This window comes from Sebastes fasciatus, chromosome 16 (genome assembly GCF_043250625.1).
Source record: "Sebastes fasciatus isolate fSebFas1 chromosome 16, fSebFas1.pri, whole genome shotgun sequence".
NCBI classification, from domain to species: Eukaryota; Metazoa; Chordata; class Actinopteri; order Perciformes; family Sebastidae; genus Sebastes; species Sebastes fasciatus.
In genome coordinates, this window is record NC_133810.1 from 1,728,141 (window position 1) to 1,743,140 (window position 15,000).

The 15,000-nt window shown below is 41.9% G+C and overlaps 3 protein-coding genes across 6 annotated transcripts in view; all 3 read left to right on the forward strand.

The window, feature by feature from the left end:
* Positions 1-15,000, forward strand: part of LOC141753168 (rap1 GTPase-activating protein 2-like) — a 467,886-nt gene that overhangs the window by 303,856 nt on the left and 149,030 nt on the right. The window lies entirely within an intron of this gene.
* Positions 6,236-7,198, forward strand: LOC141752469 (odorant receptor 131-2-like). The gene has a single exon (XM_074610458.1). It carries the CDS (start codon positions 6,236-6,238, stop codon positions 7,196-7,198), a length of 963 nt encoding a protein of 320 aa, XP_074466559.1.
* Positions 10,910-11,881, forward strand: LOC141752471 (odorant receptor 131-2-like). Its single transcript, XM_074610459.1, has one exon. The coding sequence runs from the start codon at positions 10,910-10,912 to the stop codon at positions 11,879-11,881; it is 972 nt and encodes a 323-aa protein (XP_074466560.1).

Below are 15,000 nucleotides of genomic sequence, written 5' to 3' on the forward strand. Positions count from 1 at the left end.
TACCTTCTTTCTGATCCCACTCCGTTTTCAAATGCGCCACAGGTGCGCCAAGTTAGCCATCCTGATGAAAACGCCTATAGTGTGTGCATATTAGCGCGTGGATGTGCGGTTCACTTAAGTGTCCCCGTTTTGGGGGTTTGAAAATATGGTCGACCTAGTGTAGTAGGCATCTATTGGCCCACATCTATGGGGCTTATAGCCACTGATAACGCCTATTTAATGGCCTGACAACAGTCTAATCAGCTGTTGAGGGGCACGATAGAAATAAAGTTTACTTACTTGTATACTAAGTTTAAACTATGTAAGACACGATCACATGGACAGGGGTATTGGGGAATAATAGGGCAGAGATTACATTACCTATTACTACTCTGTTAACCATGCTGACATGTGATGGGGTCACGTGAACATGGTTTAGGGCAGGGCAAAGCTGATATACACAGTTTGAGGGCAGGTAACACCTGCAGACCAGTTCTGCTTGCATGGAAACAAGCACAGACCTGGATGATGTGACTCAACGGGCATCTGTGCTTAAAGGATGTTGGATTTTCATTGTTCTCACAATACAAACAGGAAGAGATTTATTTATTACAATTTTATTGTTTGATGGTTTTACTGTTTTTAATTCATTTTTGTTCTTGTAAAGCACTTTGTGAATTGTGTTCTATGAAAGGTCCTATACTAAATACACTTGTTATTAATATTATTACAATGACATCAACAGGATAAATTTCTCATGTCTTAAATGCTTCTCTGAAATGTCACACGCAACTCAATCTCAGACCAACATCACTGTTGGGCGGGGGTTAGTGGAAAGAGTGTTATTTTCCACTCTGACTACAGTACCATGCTGTGTGTTTCTCTTCATTAATGGGACCATGTTATTCACCTTGAGGAGTAAATTGGTGTTTCGTGAGACCTCCCGTTACATTCTTCTGTTTAACCTCCTTTTTGCAGACACTGTACAGATGGCAGTGAGTCAGTTACTGTACCTCCTGTCTGCTTGTAGAGTAAAACTGACATATCCTGTATGTGGCGTTCTCGTCATGTTGGCCGATCTCACAGTAGTAATCTCCCCTCTCACACTGGTGGTGATGTCTCTGGAGAGATATGTGGCTGTGTGCTACCCACTGAGGCACGCTACCATCATCACCATCAGAAACACAGCAGTGGCTATCACTGTGGTTTGGTCCTTCAGTTCACTACATGTCCTCACACAAGTTATTTTACTGTTAGATTTTCCATCTGACAACCTGGAGAGCCTGCAGATGGAAAAGTATTGTGCCAAAGTAAACATACTTCTTGGCCCAATTTCTGGTCTTTATGATAAAGCCTACACTTATTCTCTGTTTGTATCAGCTGGTTTAGCAGTCATTTCTTCCTATATAGGTGTGATGATAGCAGCCAGGTCAGCCTCCACAAACAAAGCTTCAGCCCAGAAGGCTCGTAATACTCTGCTGCTGCATCTGGTGCAGCTGGGCCTCAGTCTCTTGTCAACTATATACCTCTCTTTCCTTGTAGCCATGTCAAACATCGTGACGAGGATAGTGTTTGTGCGCATCCACATTGTTTTTTATGTGCTTATTTTCATCTTCCCCAGATGTCTGAGTTCTCTCATTTATGGCATAAGAGATCAGAACATCAGATCTGTCCTCGTGTACCATCTATGTTGTCGACTGAAACTCTCAGTCGCCCCGGCCAAGGCCAAGGTCTCACCCTAGACTTCATGAAATGAGTTGAGCTTTGTATTTTCTTGTAAATGTAGTGTGTGTATATATATATCATCATATGTCTCACCTTAGCATACATGGAATGAACTCTATATGTTTGATGTTTGTTAAACTCATGCTGTCATCTGACTGGCCTTCATAACTCAGCATATGCAGCATTCACAAGAAACAAATTCAAAACTAATTTTGCTAATGAATACTTAGCATAACGATGTTCAACTGTAGTTTTGTCAGTATTTCTTAAAATCCACCTAAAGAGGCATGTCAAAATTATCATTCTGTCAACCAACGAAAGCTGCTCAAGTTGTTATCATTTCACTGTTTTAAATTGTATCCTAAAATGTATGGTGTATTTGCATCTTTCATCATTCCAGGGCAAATTCCTCCAGAGCTGTCAATCCATTAAAATATTTAATTGTACATTTTCTATCCGTTCAAGATGTACCTTAAAGAGAGATTTGTCAAGTATTTAATACTCTTATCAAAGCAAATATGCTGCTTTATGTAAATGTATGTATATATTTAGTATTTGAAATCAATTAACAACAGAAAACAATTATAGATATTGTCCATAAACCCTCACAGGTACTGCATTTAGCATAAAAAATATGCTCAAATCAATGACAGAGTTTATTGGTGTGAGAACAAAACTGATTGTAAATATTGATCACAGAAAGAGCAGTTTGTGTATGTCTTTTTTTTTTATTTCTGCATGTTGTGATTGGCAGGGTCATTTTATTTATTTAGTTTATTAACATCCCCATTAGCTACAGCATTGCAGCAGCTATTATTCCTGGGGTTCACAAACACACTGAAAATGTGACATTGTGAGAATAAACAGGACAAGACAAAATCACACACACACACAGAATAATATAACATAACATTACAGAATAAAACAGCACAAGACTGAAACACAGACTCAGACAAGACAAGCTCCTAACAATCAGAAAGAAAGTATAGGTCTGCTTGGGAACTTCAACGGTCACATGGGCAAAGATGGAGAAACCCGGAGTGGGGTGATTGGGAGGAATGGCCTGCCTGATCTTTGTTGTTGAACTTCTGTGGTAGTCATGGATTGGCCATAACGAACACCATGTTCAAGCATAGGGTGGTTCTTAAGTGTACTTGGTGTTTGACCATTTTGAAGAACTCCTGAACCCGACCAACACGTCCTCCGTAGAGGACGTAGACACCGAGATTGAAGACTCGGGGGAAGGCTTGTCCATATCCTTGGAAGAGGTCGCTGAGGTAGTCAAAAAGCTCCTCAGCGGTAAGGCACCAGGGGTAGATGAGATTCGCCCTGAGATGCTTAAGGTTGAGGACATTGTTGAACTGTCTTGGTTGACTTGCCTCTTCAGTGTCGTGTAGAGTTCGGGGTCAGTACCTGTGGAATGACAGACCGGGGTGGTGGTTCCCATTTTTAAAAAGGCGGTTGGAGGGTGTGCTCAGATTATCTGGGTATCACACTGCTCATCCTCCCCGAGAAAGTTCATTCTAGGATGCTGGAAAGGAGGCTCCAACCGATTGTCGAACCTCAGGTCCAGGAGGAGTAATGTGGATTCCGTCCTGGCCGGGGAACAGTGGACCAGCTCTTTACCCTTGCGGGGGTCATGGGAGTTTGCTCATCCAGTCTACATGTGTTTTGTAGACTTGGAGAAGGCCTACGACCGTGTCGTTTTATTTATTTATTTATTGATACCCTCACTGTAAGGTTTATCAATGCAACAATGATGGTTAATGTATAAATGCACTCTTATTCAATGGAATTAAACACGGTTACTTTAAGGGTCACAGGTCTTATCCAGCCCGTGTATTGATTTTAAATTAAACTACTGTCTTCATTTTCAGCTTCACTATCATCATACTTTATCATATACAGCAGGAAGTTCCATTGTTTCTTATTTATATTTATGGTTTGGGACATCTGAATCCGTGTATGAGTCCGACCCTCTGGAGGTCGCGTCATCACTCATTGATCAGCTGTTAGGACACGGATCAGGCTCCGGTGTTTCTCCACGGTAGGGGTCGGTTGGCCACTCAGTCTGCCCGGAAGATTCAACTCGACGGGTGAATGACGCCCGGTGTGGAAGGATCACCGTTGCAACTCTCCTGGCGCATTTCCTCCGTGCGCTGCGCGGACCCATGTGCGGACCCATGCGCGGACCTCGCCGCTTTCCGGATCCTGTTTCAACCGCATTTTCACAATAACAGTGGGGGGGTGGGGGTATGAAATGATAAGTTGAAAGGTGTTCTAATGATACCAATACATTTATTTATCATGAAAATACATTTAACTTGTACTGTCAGTGATATAACTCAGTAAGTAAAGTGTTGTTCTTGATCCCATTTAAGGGTCAACCATAAACCTTTGCATGGGTCCCCCCCCTGGCCTTGGGCCCGGGGACAGCTGTACCCTTTGCCCCCGCCTAACGGCGGGCCTGTCTGTTGGCTTCATCAAACCGTGACCTTCAGCACGCACTGGGGCGGTTTGCAGCCGAGTGTGAAGCAGTCGGGATGAGAATCAGTACCTCCAAGTCTGAGGGAGTTCAAGTATCTCGGGGTCTTGTTCACGAGTGAGGGTAAAATGGAGCGGGTCAGGCGGTTCGGTGCAGCGTCTGCAGTTATGCGGGCGCTGTACCGGACCGTTGTGGTGAAGAGGGAGTTGAGCTATAAGGCAAAGCTCTCGATTTCCCGGTCCATCTACGTTCCAACCTTCACTTATGTTCATGAGCTTTTGGTAGTGACCGAAAGAATGAGATGGCGGACACAGGCGGCCGAAATGAGCATCCTTTGTAGGGTGGCTGGGCTCAGCCTTAGAGATCGGAGTAGAGACGCTACTCCTTCACGTCGAAAGGGGCCAGCTGAGGTGTGTTGGGGACTCAGATAGGAGCTTTGTCTTTTACGGTCGCTAGAGGTCGCCGTTGTGTTCTTTTATACCTTCTTTCGGTGATCTATCATGTGAATAGATGATAAAACCTACTAGTGGGTGTAGTATACGGTTACCAGACGTCCCGGTTTTTCCGGGACAGTCCCGGTTTCAAGCTGACGTGTCCCGAGTCCTGACACATATCTGTAAAACACTCAAATGTCCCGGTTTTCAACAGTCACTAACAGATTGTCCCAGTTTTCACCACAATTAAAATAATAATATTATACTGACATAGATGTTTATCATGTCCGACTCATTAATTAATGTGTGTGCATGAGATAAGTATATAGAGAGCCAGCACAGCGCACCACTGCAGTCTCTATAGAGAGTGGTTTTGCGCGCGGTCAAGCCAACATTACGCATGGACACAACAGATATCCGCTGGTTACTTATAGTGTAGTTTTGAACCACAGAACCCTCCGTACTTATGTGCACATCAAACGTGTCGTTTTGATTAATTATTCTACACAGTTCCCTCTGCGAATCAAGAGGCATTTCGCTCCGCTTATAACTCCCTCAGGGATTGTCCGTTCTGTCTTTCACCCGGTGTCTCCACCAGTGGACAACCGGTGTCTCCTGGACAAACTGTCCTCTGAGCTCCACAATTTTAATTTTAGCCTGAGACAAAACAAGTTGAAAAATAATGTACGAAGGCCCAGACAACAATACATTTCCTCTGAGGGAAACTCTCTACAGGACTCCCAAACTGTCAGTGCGTCATGACGGGGATAGTCCTGTGATTAAAGGGGGTGAAAGTAGTGAATGTGATAAGTCATGATTGTAACAGCCTGTAATGCAGCCACCTATAATAATACCTTCTTTCTGATCCCACTCCGTTTTCAAATGCGCCACAGGTGCGCCAAGTTAGCCATCCTGATGAAAACGCCTATGGTGTGTGCATATTAGCGCGTGGATGTGCGGTTCACTTAAGTGTCCCCGTTTTGGGGGTTTGAAAATATGGTCACCCTAGTGTAGTAGGCATCTATTGGCCCACATCTATGGGGCTTATAGCCACTGATAACGCCTATTTAATGGCCTGACAACAGTCTAATCAGCTGTTGAGGGGCACGATAGAAATAAAGTTTACTTACTTGTGTACTAAGTTTAAACTATGTAAGACACGATCACATGGACAGGGGTATTGGGGAATAATAGGGCAGAGATTACATTACCTGTTACTACTCTGTTAACCATGCTGACATGTGATGGGGTCACGTGAACATGGTTTAGGGCAGGGCAAAGCTGATACACACAGTTTGAGGGCAGGTAACACCTGCAGACCAGTTCTGCTTACATGGAAACAAGCACAGACCTGGATGATGTGACTCAACGGGCATCTGTGCTTAAAGGATGTTGGATTTTCATTGTTCTCACAATACAAACTGGAAGAGATTTATTTATTACAATTTGTTTATTGTTTGATGGTTTTACTGTTTTTAATTCATTTTTGTTCTTGTAAAGCACTTTGTGAATTGTGTTCTATGAAAGGTCCTATACTAAATACACTTGTTATTAATATTATTACAATGACATCAACAGGATAAATTTCTCATGTCTTAAATGCTTCTCTGAAATGTCACACGCAACTCAATCTCAAACCAACATCACTGTTGGGCGGGGGTTAGTGGAAAGAGTGTTATTTTCCACTGTGACTACAGTACCATGCTGTGTGTTTCTCTTCATCAATGGAATCATGTTATTCACCTTGAGGAGTAAATTAGTGTTTCGTGAGACCTCCCGTTACATTCTTCTGTTTAACCTCCTTTTTGCAGATACTGTGCTGCTGGCACTGAGTCAGTTACTGTATCTAATATCTGCATCTAGAATAACACTAACATATCCTGTATGTGGTGTTCTCACCATGCTTGCTGATCTCACGAATGAAATCTCCCCTCTCACACTGGTGGTGATGTCTCTGGAGAGATATGTGGCTGTGTGCTACCCACTGAGGCACGCTACCATCATCACCATCAGAAACACAGCAGTGGCTATCATTGTGGTTTGGTCCTTCAGTTCACTACATGTCCTCACACGAGTTATTTTACTGTTAGATTTTCCATTTGAGGACATGGAGAGCCTGCAGATGAATGACTTTTGCTCCGACATAGCCATGTTTCTTGGGCCAATGTCTGATCATTATGACAAAGCGTACACCTGTTTTCTGTTTGTATCAGCTGGTGTGGCAATCACTTCCTCCTATATAGGTGTGATGATAGCAGCCAGGTCAGCCTCCACAGACAAAGCTTCAGCCCAGAAGGCTCGTAACACTCTGTTGCTGCATATGGTGCAGCTGGGCCTCAGTCTCTCTTCAACCATTTACAACCCCATCCTCACAGCTCTTTCGAGAATTGTTACAAGGATAGTATTTGTGCGCACCCAGATTGTTTTTTATGTGCTTATTTTCATCTTCCCCAGATGTCTGAGTTCTCTCATTTATGGCATAAGAGATCAGAACATCAGACCTGTCCTCGTGTACCATCTATGTTGTCGACTGAAACTCTCAGTCGCCCCGGCCAAGGCCAAGGTCTCACCCTAGACTTCATGAAATGAGTTGAGCTTTGTATTTTCTTGTAAATGTAGTGTACATATACGTACAGTGCTTGAAGTGGATAAGTGCCGGTACTCCCGTTATTCACATATTGATGTGTGTATCGGCTGGTTTCAGCAATCTCTGTCGACTTCATTCATTATTTCTTTAAGCATGTTAAACTGTGTCAGTCATAATTAGTTGTAATTTTATTGCTATATTATTATACTTGGGCTATGCATCTTCTATAGTAGGCCAATAATACTCCAATAATATTCACACTGGAACATTGTAGGGTTAAGGTGTAGTGTTTATACATAGTGTTAATACTTAAAGTGCTTTCCTGTGTTATTTGTAGTATCACTATAATATATTATAGTATGTTTACAGGCTGGAATCAACAGCAGACAAGCGGGTATACATACAGAGCTGAGGTGTTTGAGCTGTTCATCAGGTTTTATGAGTAGTGACCCAGTCAGAATGCTCCTATATATTATACAGACACACATTCTGAATTTATACAGTGAATAAAAGATACTAGGAGATATTGGGTTTGGAGGTTGTCCCCTAAGAAAATTTGAAGGTTTTTGAATTAAAGCTACGCGTTTTATATAATTTTGGACCATTATTATTACTAGTTAAATGATTATTATTTATCACAGCCTTCATCTGAACATTTAATTCTTCTGAAAATGTATTGCCCTGTAAAATCATATTCTATAAATCAGAAGAGCAGATGCAGAAAACTTTTAAATAATGTTTCATTAATTATATTTGTTCCCAAAAAATAAGTTACGACGAACATTTGTTTTATTTTACAAAAAGGACGTGAACATTGTATTGATAAATTACAGCACCTCGTTCTCACCCCCCTCCACCGTGCCGTGTGTCGGCTCGTCCAGGTGCTCGCACTGATAATCTACCATAAACGATATAAATGATATATTATATGTGATATAAATGATCTGATTCTGATAAGATGATAAAACATGCATCCCATGAACGCCTTTGACTTCCCTCCCCTCTCTCCCCGCTGTTCTCCTGGAGTTTTAATTCCTCCGATTCCACATTTCTAAATCCATCCACCATATTTATTAGAAATAGTCGAGTGTCACTGCTGTTTGTGATCATTGGTTTTAAATTACGTACTTATTCCACATAAGTGTCAGTTGTGTCTTAACAGAGAGAGAGAGAGGAGCAGACAGACTACGCACAGAGACACACAGAGAGACACAGAGAGACAGATAAAATAACATAACACAGATTCAGTAAAGAAATAAAACAATAACAAAAGAGCCAGGGGTATATCACATATATCACATTATATTATAAAAGACAGATGTTAAGTATATTGATAGCATTTTTGTTAGTCAAATTAGAGAGCAGTTTCACGTGTTGCTCAACAAAATATGGCTTTTTATCGTTAAATTTATATTTATGAATAAAAGATTTTTGCCAACATATCAAAGCTATTATAAGAAAATATGTCTTCTTTTTTTCCAAACAAAACCAAATACCACATTTTCCCATAATAATGTAAAAAATTAAAGATATGATCAGTGACAAATCCGTTTTTGTCATTGATCATATCCTTAAAGACTTTAAAGAGTTTCTTGGTGTGAGAACAAAACTGATTCTGAATATTCATCACAGAAAGAGCAGTTTGTATATGTCTTTTTTAAATTTCTGCATGTTGTGATTGGTAGGGTAATATTTATGAATAATGTCTAAGGACACTTCTTTAACCTTATTCACGATTAGATATTTATGAGGAAACATCCAGACTTTCTTTCAATAGCCTATATATAATTTACAAACTGATTCTAATGTCCACCCTTTGGGCCCACCACCCGCAGGGATAGGCATCGGGGTCGGGTGCAGTGTGAGCCGGGCGGCAGTTAAAGGCGGGGATCTAGGCGTGCTGATCCTTGGCATTGCAGACTGGCTCTGGGTACGTGAAATGTCACCTCTCTGGCGGGGAAGGAACCGGAGCTGGTGTGGGAGGTGGAGCGATACCAGCTAGATATAGTTGGGCTTACCTCCATGCATAGCTCTGGTTCTGGAACCACACTCCTGGAGAGGGGCTGGACTTTCGCCTTTTTCGGAGTTGCCCAGGGTGAGAGGCGCCGGGCGAGTGTGGGGATGCTCACAAGCCCCCGGCTGAGCACCGCTGTGAAGGAGTTCTCCCCAGAGAACCAGAGGGGTGGGGGGTGGGGCGGTGTAATTGGAAGGAACGGCCTTCCTGATCTGAACCCAAGTGGTGCTTTGTTGTTGGACTTCTGTGCTAGTCATGGATTGGCCATGACGAACACCATGTTCGAGCATAGGTTCCTCCGGAAGAGCTTCTCGTGCATCCCGGTGGAGGCTGGGGACATGGAATCCGAGTGGGCCATGCTCAGAGCCTCCATTGTGGAAGAGGCTGCTAGGAGTTGTGGTCAGAAGGTCATCGGCGCCTGTCGGGGCGGCAACCTAAGAACCCGCCGGTGGACACCAGCAGTGAAGGGGGCCGTCAAGCCGAAGAAGGCCCGGGGTCCCCGGAAACAGCTGATGGATACCGGTTGACCAGAAGGGCTGCAGCTGCGGCGGCCGTCAAAGCAAAAACCCAGGTGTGGGAGGAATTCCGGGGAGACCATCGAGAAGGACTTTGGGTTGACCTCAAAGAAGTTCTGGCAAAGTTCCGGGGTCGTTGTTACGAGCTATTCGGTCCTTGTATAACCAAAGTGAGAGCTGTGTCCGTATACTCGGCACAAAGTTAAACATGTTTCCAGGGGGTGTTGGCCTCCGCCAGGGTTGTCTCTTGTCTTAGTTTTCTTCGTGGGGTGGCTGGGCTCAGCCTTAGAGATAGAGATAACGTTATCATTCACTTCGACCAATGGTGCAACTTCATTACTCATTACTCCGTGATGAGGACCCGTCCTTTATGTAGATATAACACGATTCTTAGTTTCAGGTGATTATACAGTATGAAAACGGTGGTCGGGCTCCACATACATTTCAGATCTTTTAGCTGAAGACCGCTGGGAGCTGACGATCAAATGTTGGAAGTGTCTCAAGGTTGAGGCTAAAGATAAAGGCGGATTAAGCTTGTACTGTTTTAGTTCAGCTTATTGATGCCATATTTGAAAAAGCTTTTAAAAACCCACCTTTTCAGTCTTTATGTTTGGTAATTCGCTAAAATTCTTGTTGTATTGTATTGGTGTGAAGCACCTTGTAACTCTGGTTTATAAAGTTTACTTACTTGTGTACTACGTTTAAACTGTGTAAAACACGATCACATGGACAGGGGTATTGGGGAATAATAGGGCAGAGATTACATTACCTATTACTACTCTGTTAACCATGCTGACATGTGATGGGGTCACGTGAACATGGTTTAGGGCAGGGCAAAGCTGATATACACAGTTTGAGGGCAGGTAACACCTGCAGACCAGTTCTGCTTGCATGGAAACAAGCACAGACCTGGATGATGTGACTCAACGGGCATCTGTGCTTAAAGGATGTTGGATTTTCATTGTTCTCACAATACAAACAGGAAAAGATTTATTTATTACAATTTGTTTATTGTTTGATGGTTTTACTGTTTTTAATTCATTTTTGTTCTTGTAAAGCACTTTGTGAATTGTGTTCTATGAAAGGTCCTATACTAAATACACTTGTTATTAATATTATTACAATGACATCAACAGGATAAATTTCTCATGTCTTAAATGCTTCTCTGAAATGTCACACGCAACTCAATCTCAGACCAACATCACTGCTGGACAGCAGTATCAAGGCTTACTGGAAAGAGTGTTATTTTCTACTCTGACTACAGTACCATGCTGTGTGTGTATCTTCATTAATGGGGTCATGTTATTCACCTTGAGGAGTAAATTGGTGTTTCGTGAGACCTCCCGTTACATTCTTCTGTTTAACCTCCTTTTTGCAGACACTGTACAGATGGCAGTGAGTCAGTTACTGTACCTCCTGGCTGCTTGTAGAGTAAAACTGACATATCCAGTATGTGGCGTTCTCGTCATGTTAGCCAGTCTCACAGTAGTAATCTCCCCTCTCACACTGGTGGTGATGTCTCTGGAGAGATATGTGGCTGTGTGCTACCCACTGAGGCACGCTACCATCATCACCATGAGAAACACAGCAGTGGCTATCACTGTGGTTTGGTCCTTCAGTTCACTATATGTCCTCACACAAGTTATTTTACTGTTAGATTTTCCATTTGACAACCTGGAGAGCCTGCAGATGGAAAAGTATTGTGTCAAACTAAACATACTTCTTGGCCCAATTTCTGGTCTTTATGATAAAGCCTACACTTATTTTCTGTTTGTATCAGCTGGTTTAGCAGTCATTTCTTCCTATATAGGTGTGATGATAGCAGCCAGGTCAGCCTCCACAAACAAAGCTTCAGCCCAGAAGGCTCGTAATACTCTGCTGCTGCATCTGGTGCAGCTGGGCCTCAGTCTCTTGTCAACTATACACCTCTCTTTCCTTGTAGCCATGTCAAACATTGTTACGAGGATCGTGTTTGTGCGCATCCACATTGTTTTTTATGTGCTTATTTTCATCTTCCCCAGATGTCTGAGTTCTCTCATTTATGGCATAAGAGATCAGAACATCAGACCTGTCCTCGTGTACCATCTATGTTGTCGACTGAAACTCTCAGTCGCCCCGGCCAAGGCCAAGGTCTCACCCTAGACTTCATGAAATGAGTTGAGCTTTGTATTTTCTTGTAAATGTAGTGTGTGTATATATATATATATATATATATATATATATATATATATATATATATATATATATATATATATATGTATATATATATATATATATACATATATATATATATATCATCACAGCCAAGGCTGAAGTCTCCCCTTAGCAGACATGGAATGAACTCTATATGTTTTTTAAACTCATGCTTTCATCTGACTGACTTTCATAACTCAGCATATGCAGCATTGCCGAGAACAAATTCAAAACTCGTAAAGAAAACATCCTTTTTTTTATTCATATGCAGACTATTTAGCATGTTCAACTGTAGTTTTGCCAGTATTTCTTAAATCCACCTATAGAGGCATGTCAAAATTATCATTCTGACAACCAAGAAAAGCTGCTCAAGTTGTCATTTCACTGTTTTAAATATTATCCTAAAATGTGGCTGTGGTATAATAGTACAATATTAGATAATATGCATCCAAAGCTTTTTGCTTTACTGGTGGTCCTCATATCACATGTTTTCTGTCCATTTAGTCTTGAGTTGCACAAAATGGATTATCAGCTAGTTTGACATACTGCTAATAATAATAATCAATACTCACTTTTTGCCTCTGTATTTTCATACACTGTATAACTGCCAGTGAGATGTGCTAGTAAATGGATGTTATAAACACTACAAAGGTTTGTTCTATTAATAAACTTGGTCTACTTAATCTTTTTAAATTGTAATTTGATTCAGCCTAAACAAATAATACTATATAGTTAGAACACAACTATAGTCATGAGTGAATACAGGGCTGAAACGTTTTTTCATGCGATTAATTGGATTTATTTGGTGAAGCCATGAGAGCGGCTCATTGTAGTTTTTTTTTCAGATTGGTTTGCTGCCCCCATGTGGACAAGAAAAATCAATGAATGCAGCTGTAATGTTTAATAAAAAAGACAGTAGAATTGATGGACTTGTAGCCAGATTTTTAACCCAATTAGTTTCAACACCATAATCTTCACCAGACTGGTTGCTAAACTGATGGAGCTGCGACTAAAACTGTAATCTGAAAAGTAAATAAAGCTGTCGGACAAATATAGTGAAGTAAAAAGTACAATATTTACCTCTGAGATGTAGTGGAGTAGAAGTAGAAAGTAGCAGAAAATGGAAATACTAAATATTTTTAAATTATTATTACTATTATCATTATTATTATTATTATTATTATTATTATTATTACAAGTGAGTAGTTAGAATCTGGGGAAAAGTATTATTTTATTTATTTATTTATTTTTCCAATAACAAAGGAGAAACATTAAGGCATAGTAACCTAAACTCAATAAAGCCTCTTAACATACAAGGCACAATTGGATAGGAAAGATAGAAGAAGAAGTATTTGTATATATATAATTTATTTTTTTAAATAGACTTTATTTTAAATTTGTGAACAATACAAAGATCAATTAACCCGATACAGGTAAACGATACATATAGGGGAAATTAGGGGATAACTACAAACATAAAATTAAATTTAAAAAAAAGTAACATAAAACACAAAACCTACCAGGGGTTATTATAAATAAATAAATAATAGTAATTTAAATAAAAACATTAAAATGGAGTACAAACTCACTTTTTTACTAGCCTTTTTGTTTTTTGTAGAAGATGTAGTCTTAATATATATTTTTAATTTAAAATAGTTTTGCAGAATTGTAATGAAAAATCTGAACATGCGGATATATTATATTGAACGTACTATTGGATGCTACACACCGCCCTCTCCCACCTGGAAGGAAGGGACACCTATGTGAGGATGCTGTTCGTGGATTACAGCTCAGCGTTCAACACCATAGTGCCCTCCAGGCTCGTCAGTAAGCTTAAAGGGACTATTTGTAAGATTCAGAAATGCTGCTTAACAGCGACACCTGTGGCCTTGAAATCAACGAAAGTCAGCGTCGAGCTCGCGCTTGCTCGCTCTAAATAGACATGAACGAGCATCGCTCAAAACAGTGAGGAGACACACGTCAGCTAAAAGCACAATATCACTCTATATTTCAGCTGCTTGGCAGTAATGTTAGCTGACCAGACGAAGGTCTCTCCATGAATCAATGCTGATCCTAGTGTTGGCTTTTCCTGCTCAGCGCAGGCTTCAGCAGCGGGGCTCCTCAACGAGTTACGTTATCGCCTCCCGACCGAAGCCGGCAGCCGAAGACACCGGCACCCGGTCGGTAACGAGACGATAACGTAACACGTTGAGGAGTCCCGTCACTTCACAAGACACGGGAAACCTCTGTTGGTCTGGAGGAGCTGCAGCAGTTATTTCTGCACAAACGTCCACTGAACATTCACTAGATATTCTCAGAGCTAAACTAACTCTTCTGCAGTGTGGAGTGAGCAGCATGCACGTCTAGAGGTGGAGCGAGACAGCGAGGACGCGCACACTGTCTGTGTGAAGGAGAGCAGGCAGCGGAGACGAGGCTCATATGCGAAACGCGCATGTGTGCCGACCCGCTACATTTATACCCTTAAAAAGTTACAAACAGTCCCTTTAAGGATCTGGGCCTGAACACACCACTGTGTGACTGGATCCTGGACTTTCTGACGGAGCGCCCCCAGGTGGTGAGAATGGACAACCTCACCTCCACTTCACTGACTCTAAGCACAGGAGCACCACAGGGCTGTGTTCTCAGCCCCCTCCTGTACTCCCTCTACACCCACCACTGTGTGGCAACAAGAGCTTCAAACACCATCGTGAAGTTTGCGGACGACACAGCAGTTGTGGGGTTGATCTCCCATGGCAACGAGACGGCTTACAGGGAGGAGGTGACCACATTGGAACAGCGGTGTCAGAACAACCACCTCTCCCTGAACATCTCAAAGACCAAGGAGGTCATCGTGGATTACAGGAGTCACCATCAACGGCACAGCGATGGAGAGGGTGGACACCTTTAAATACCTGGGTGTCAACATCCATAAAGACTTGACATGGGCCACCCACACCACCGCTGTAGTCAGGAAAGCCCAGCAGAGACTGGACGCTCTGAGGCGACTCAAGACTTTCAGACTGAAACTACAAATCCTCAGGGACTTCTACCGGGGCACCATAGAGTGC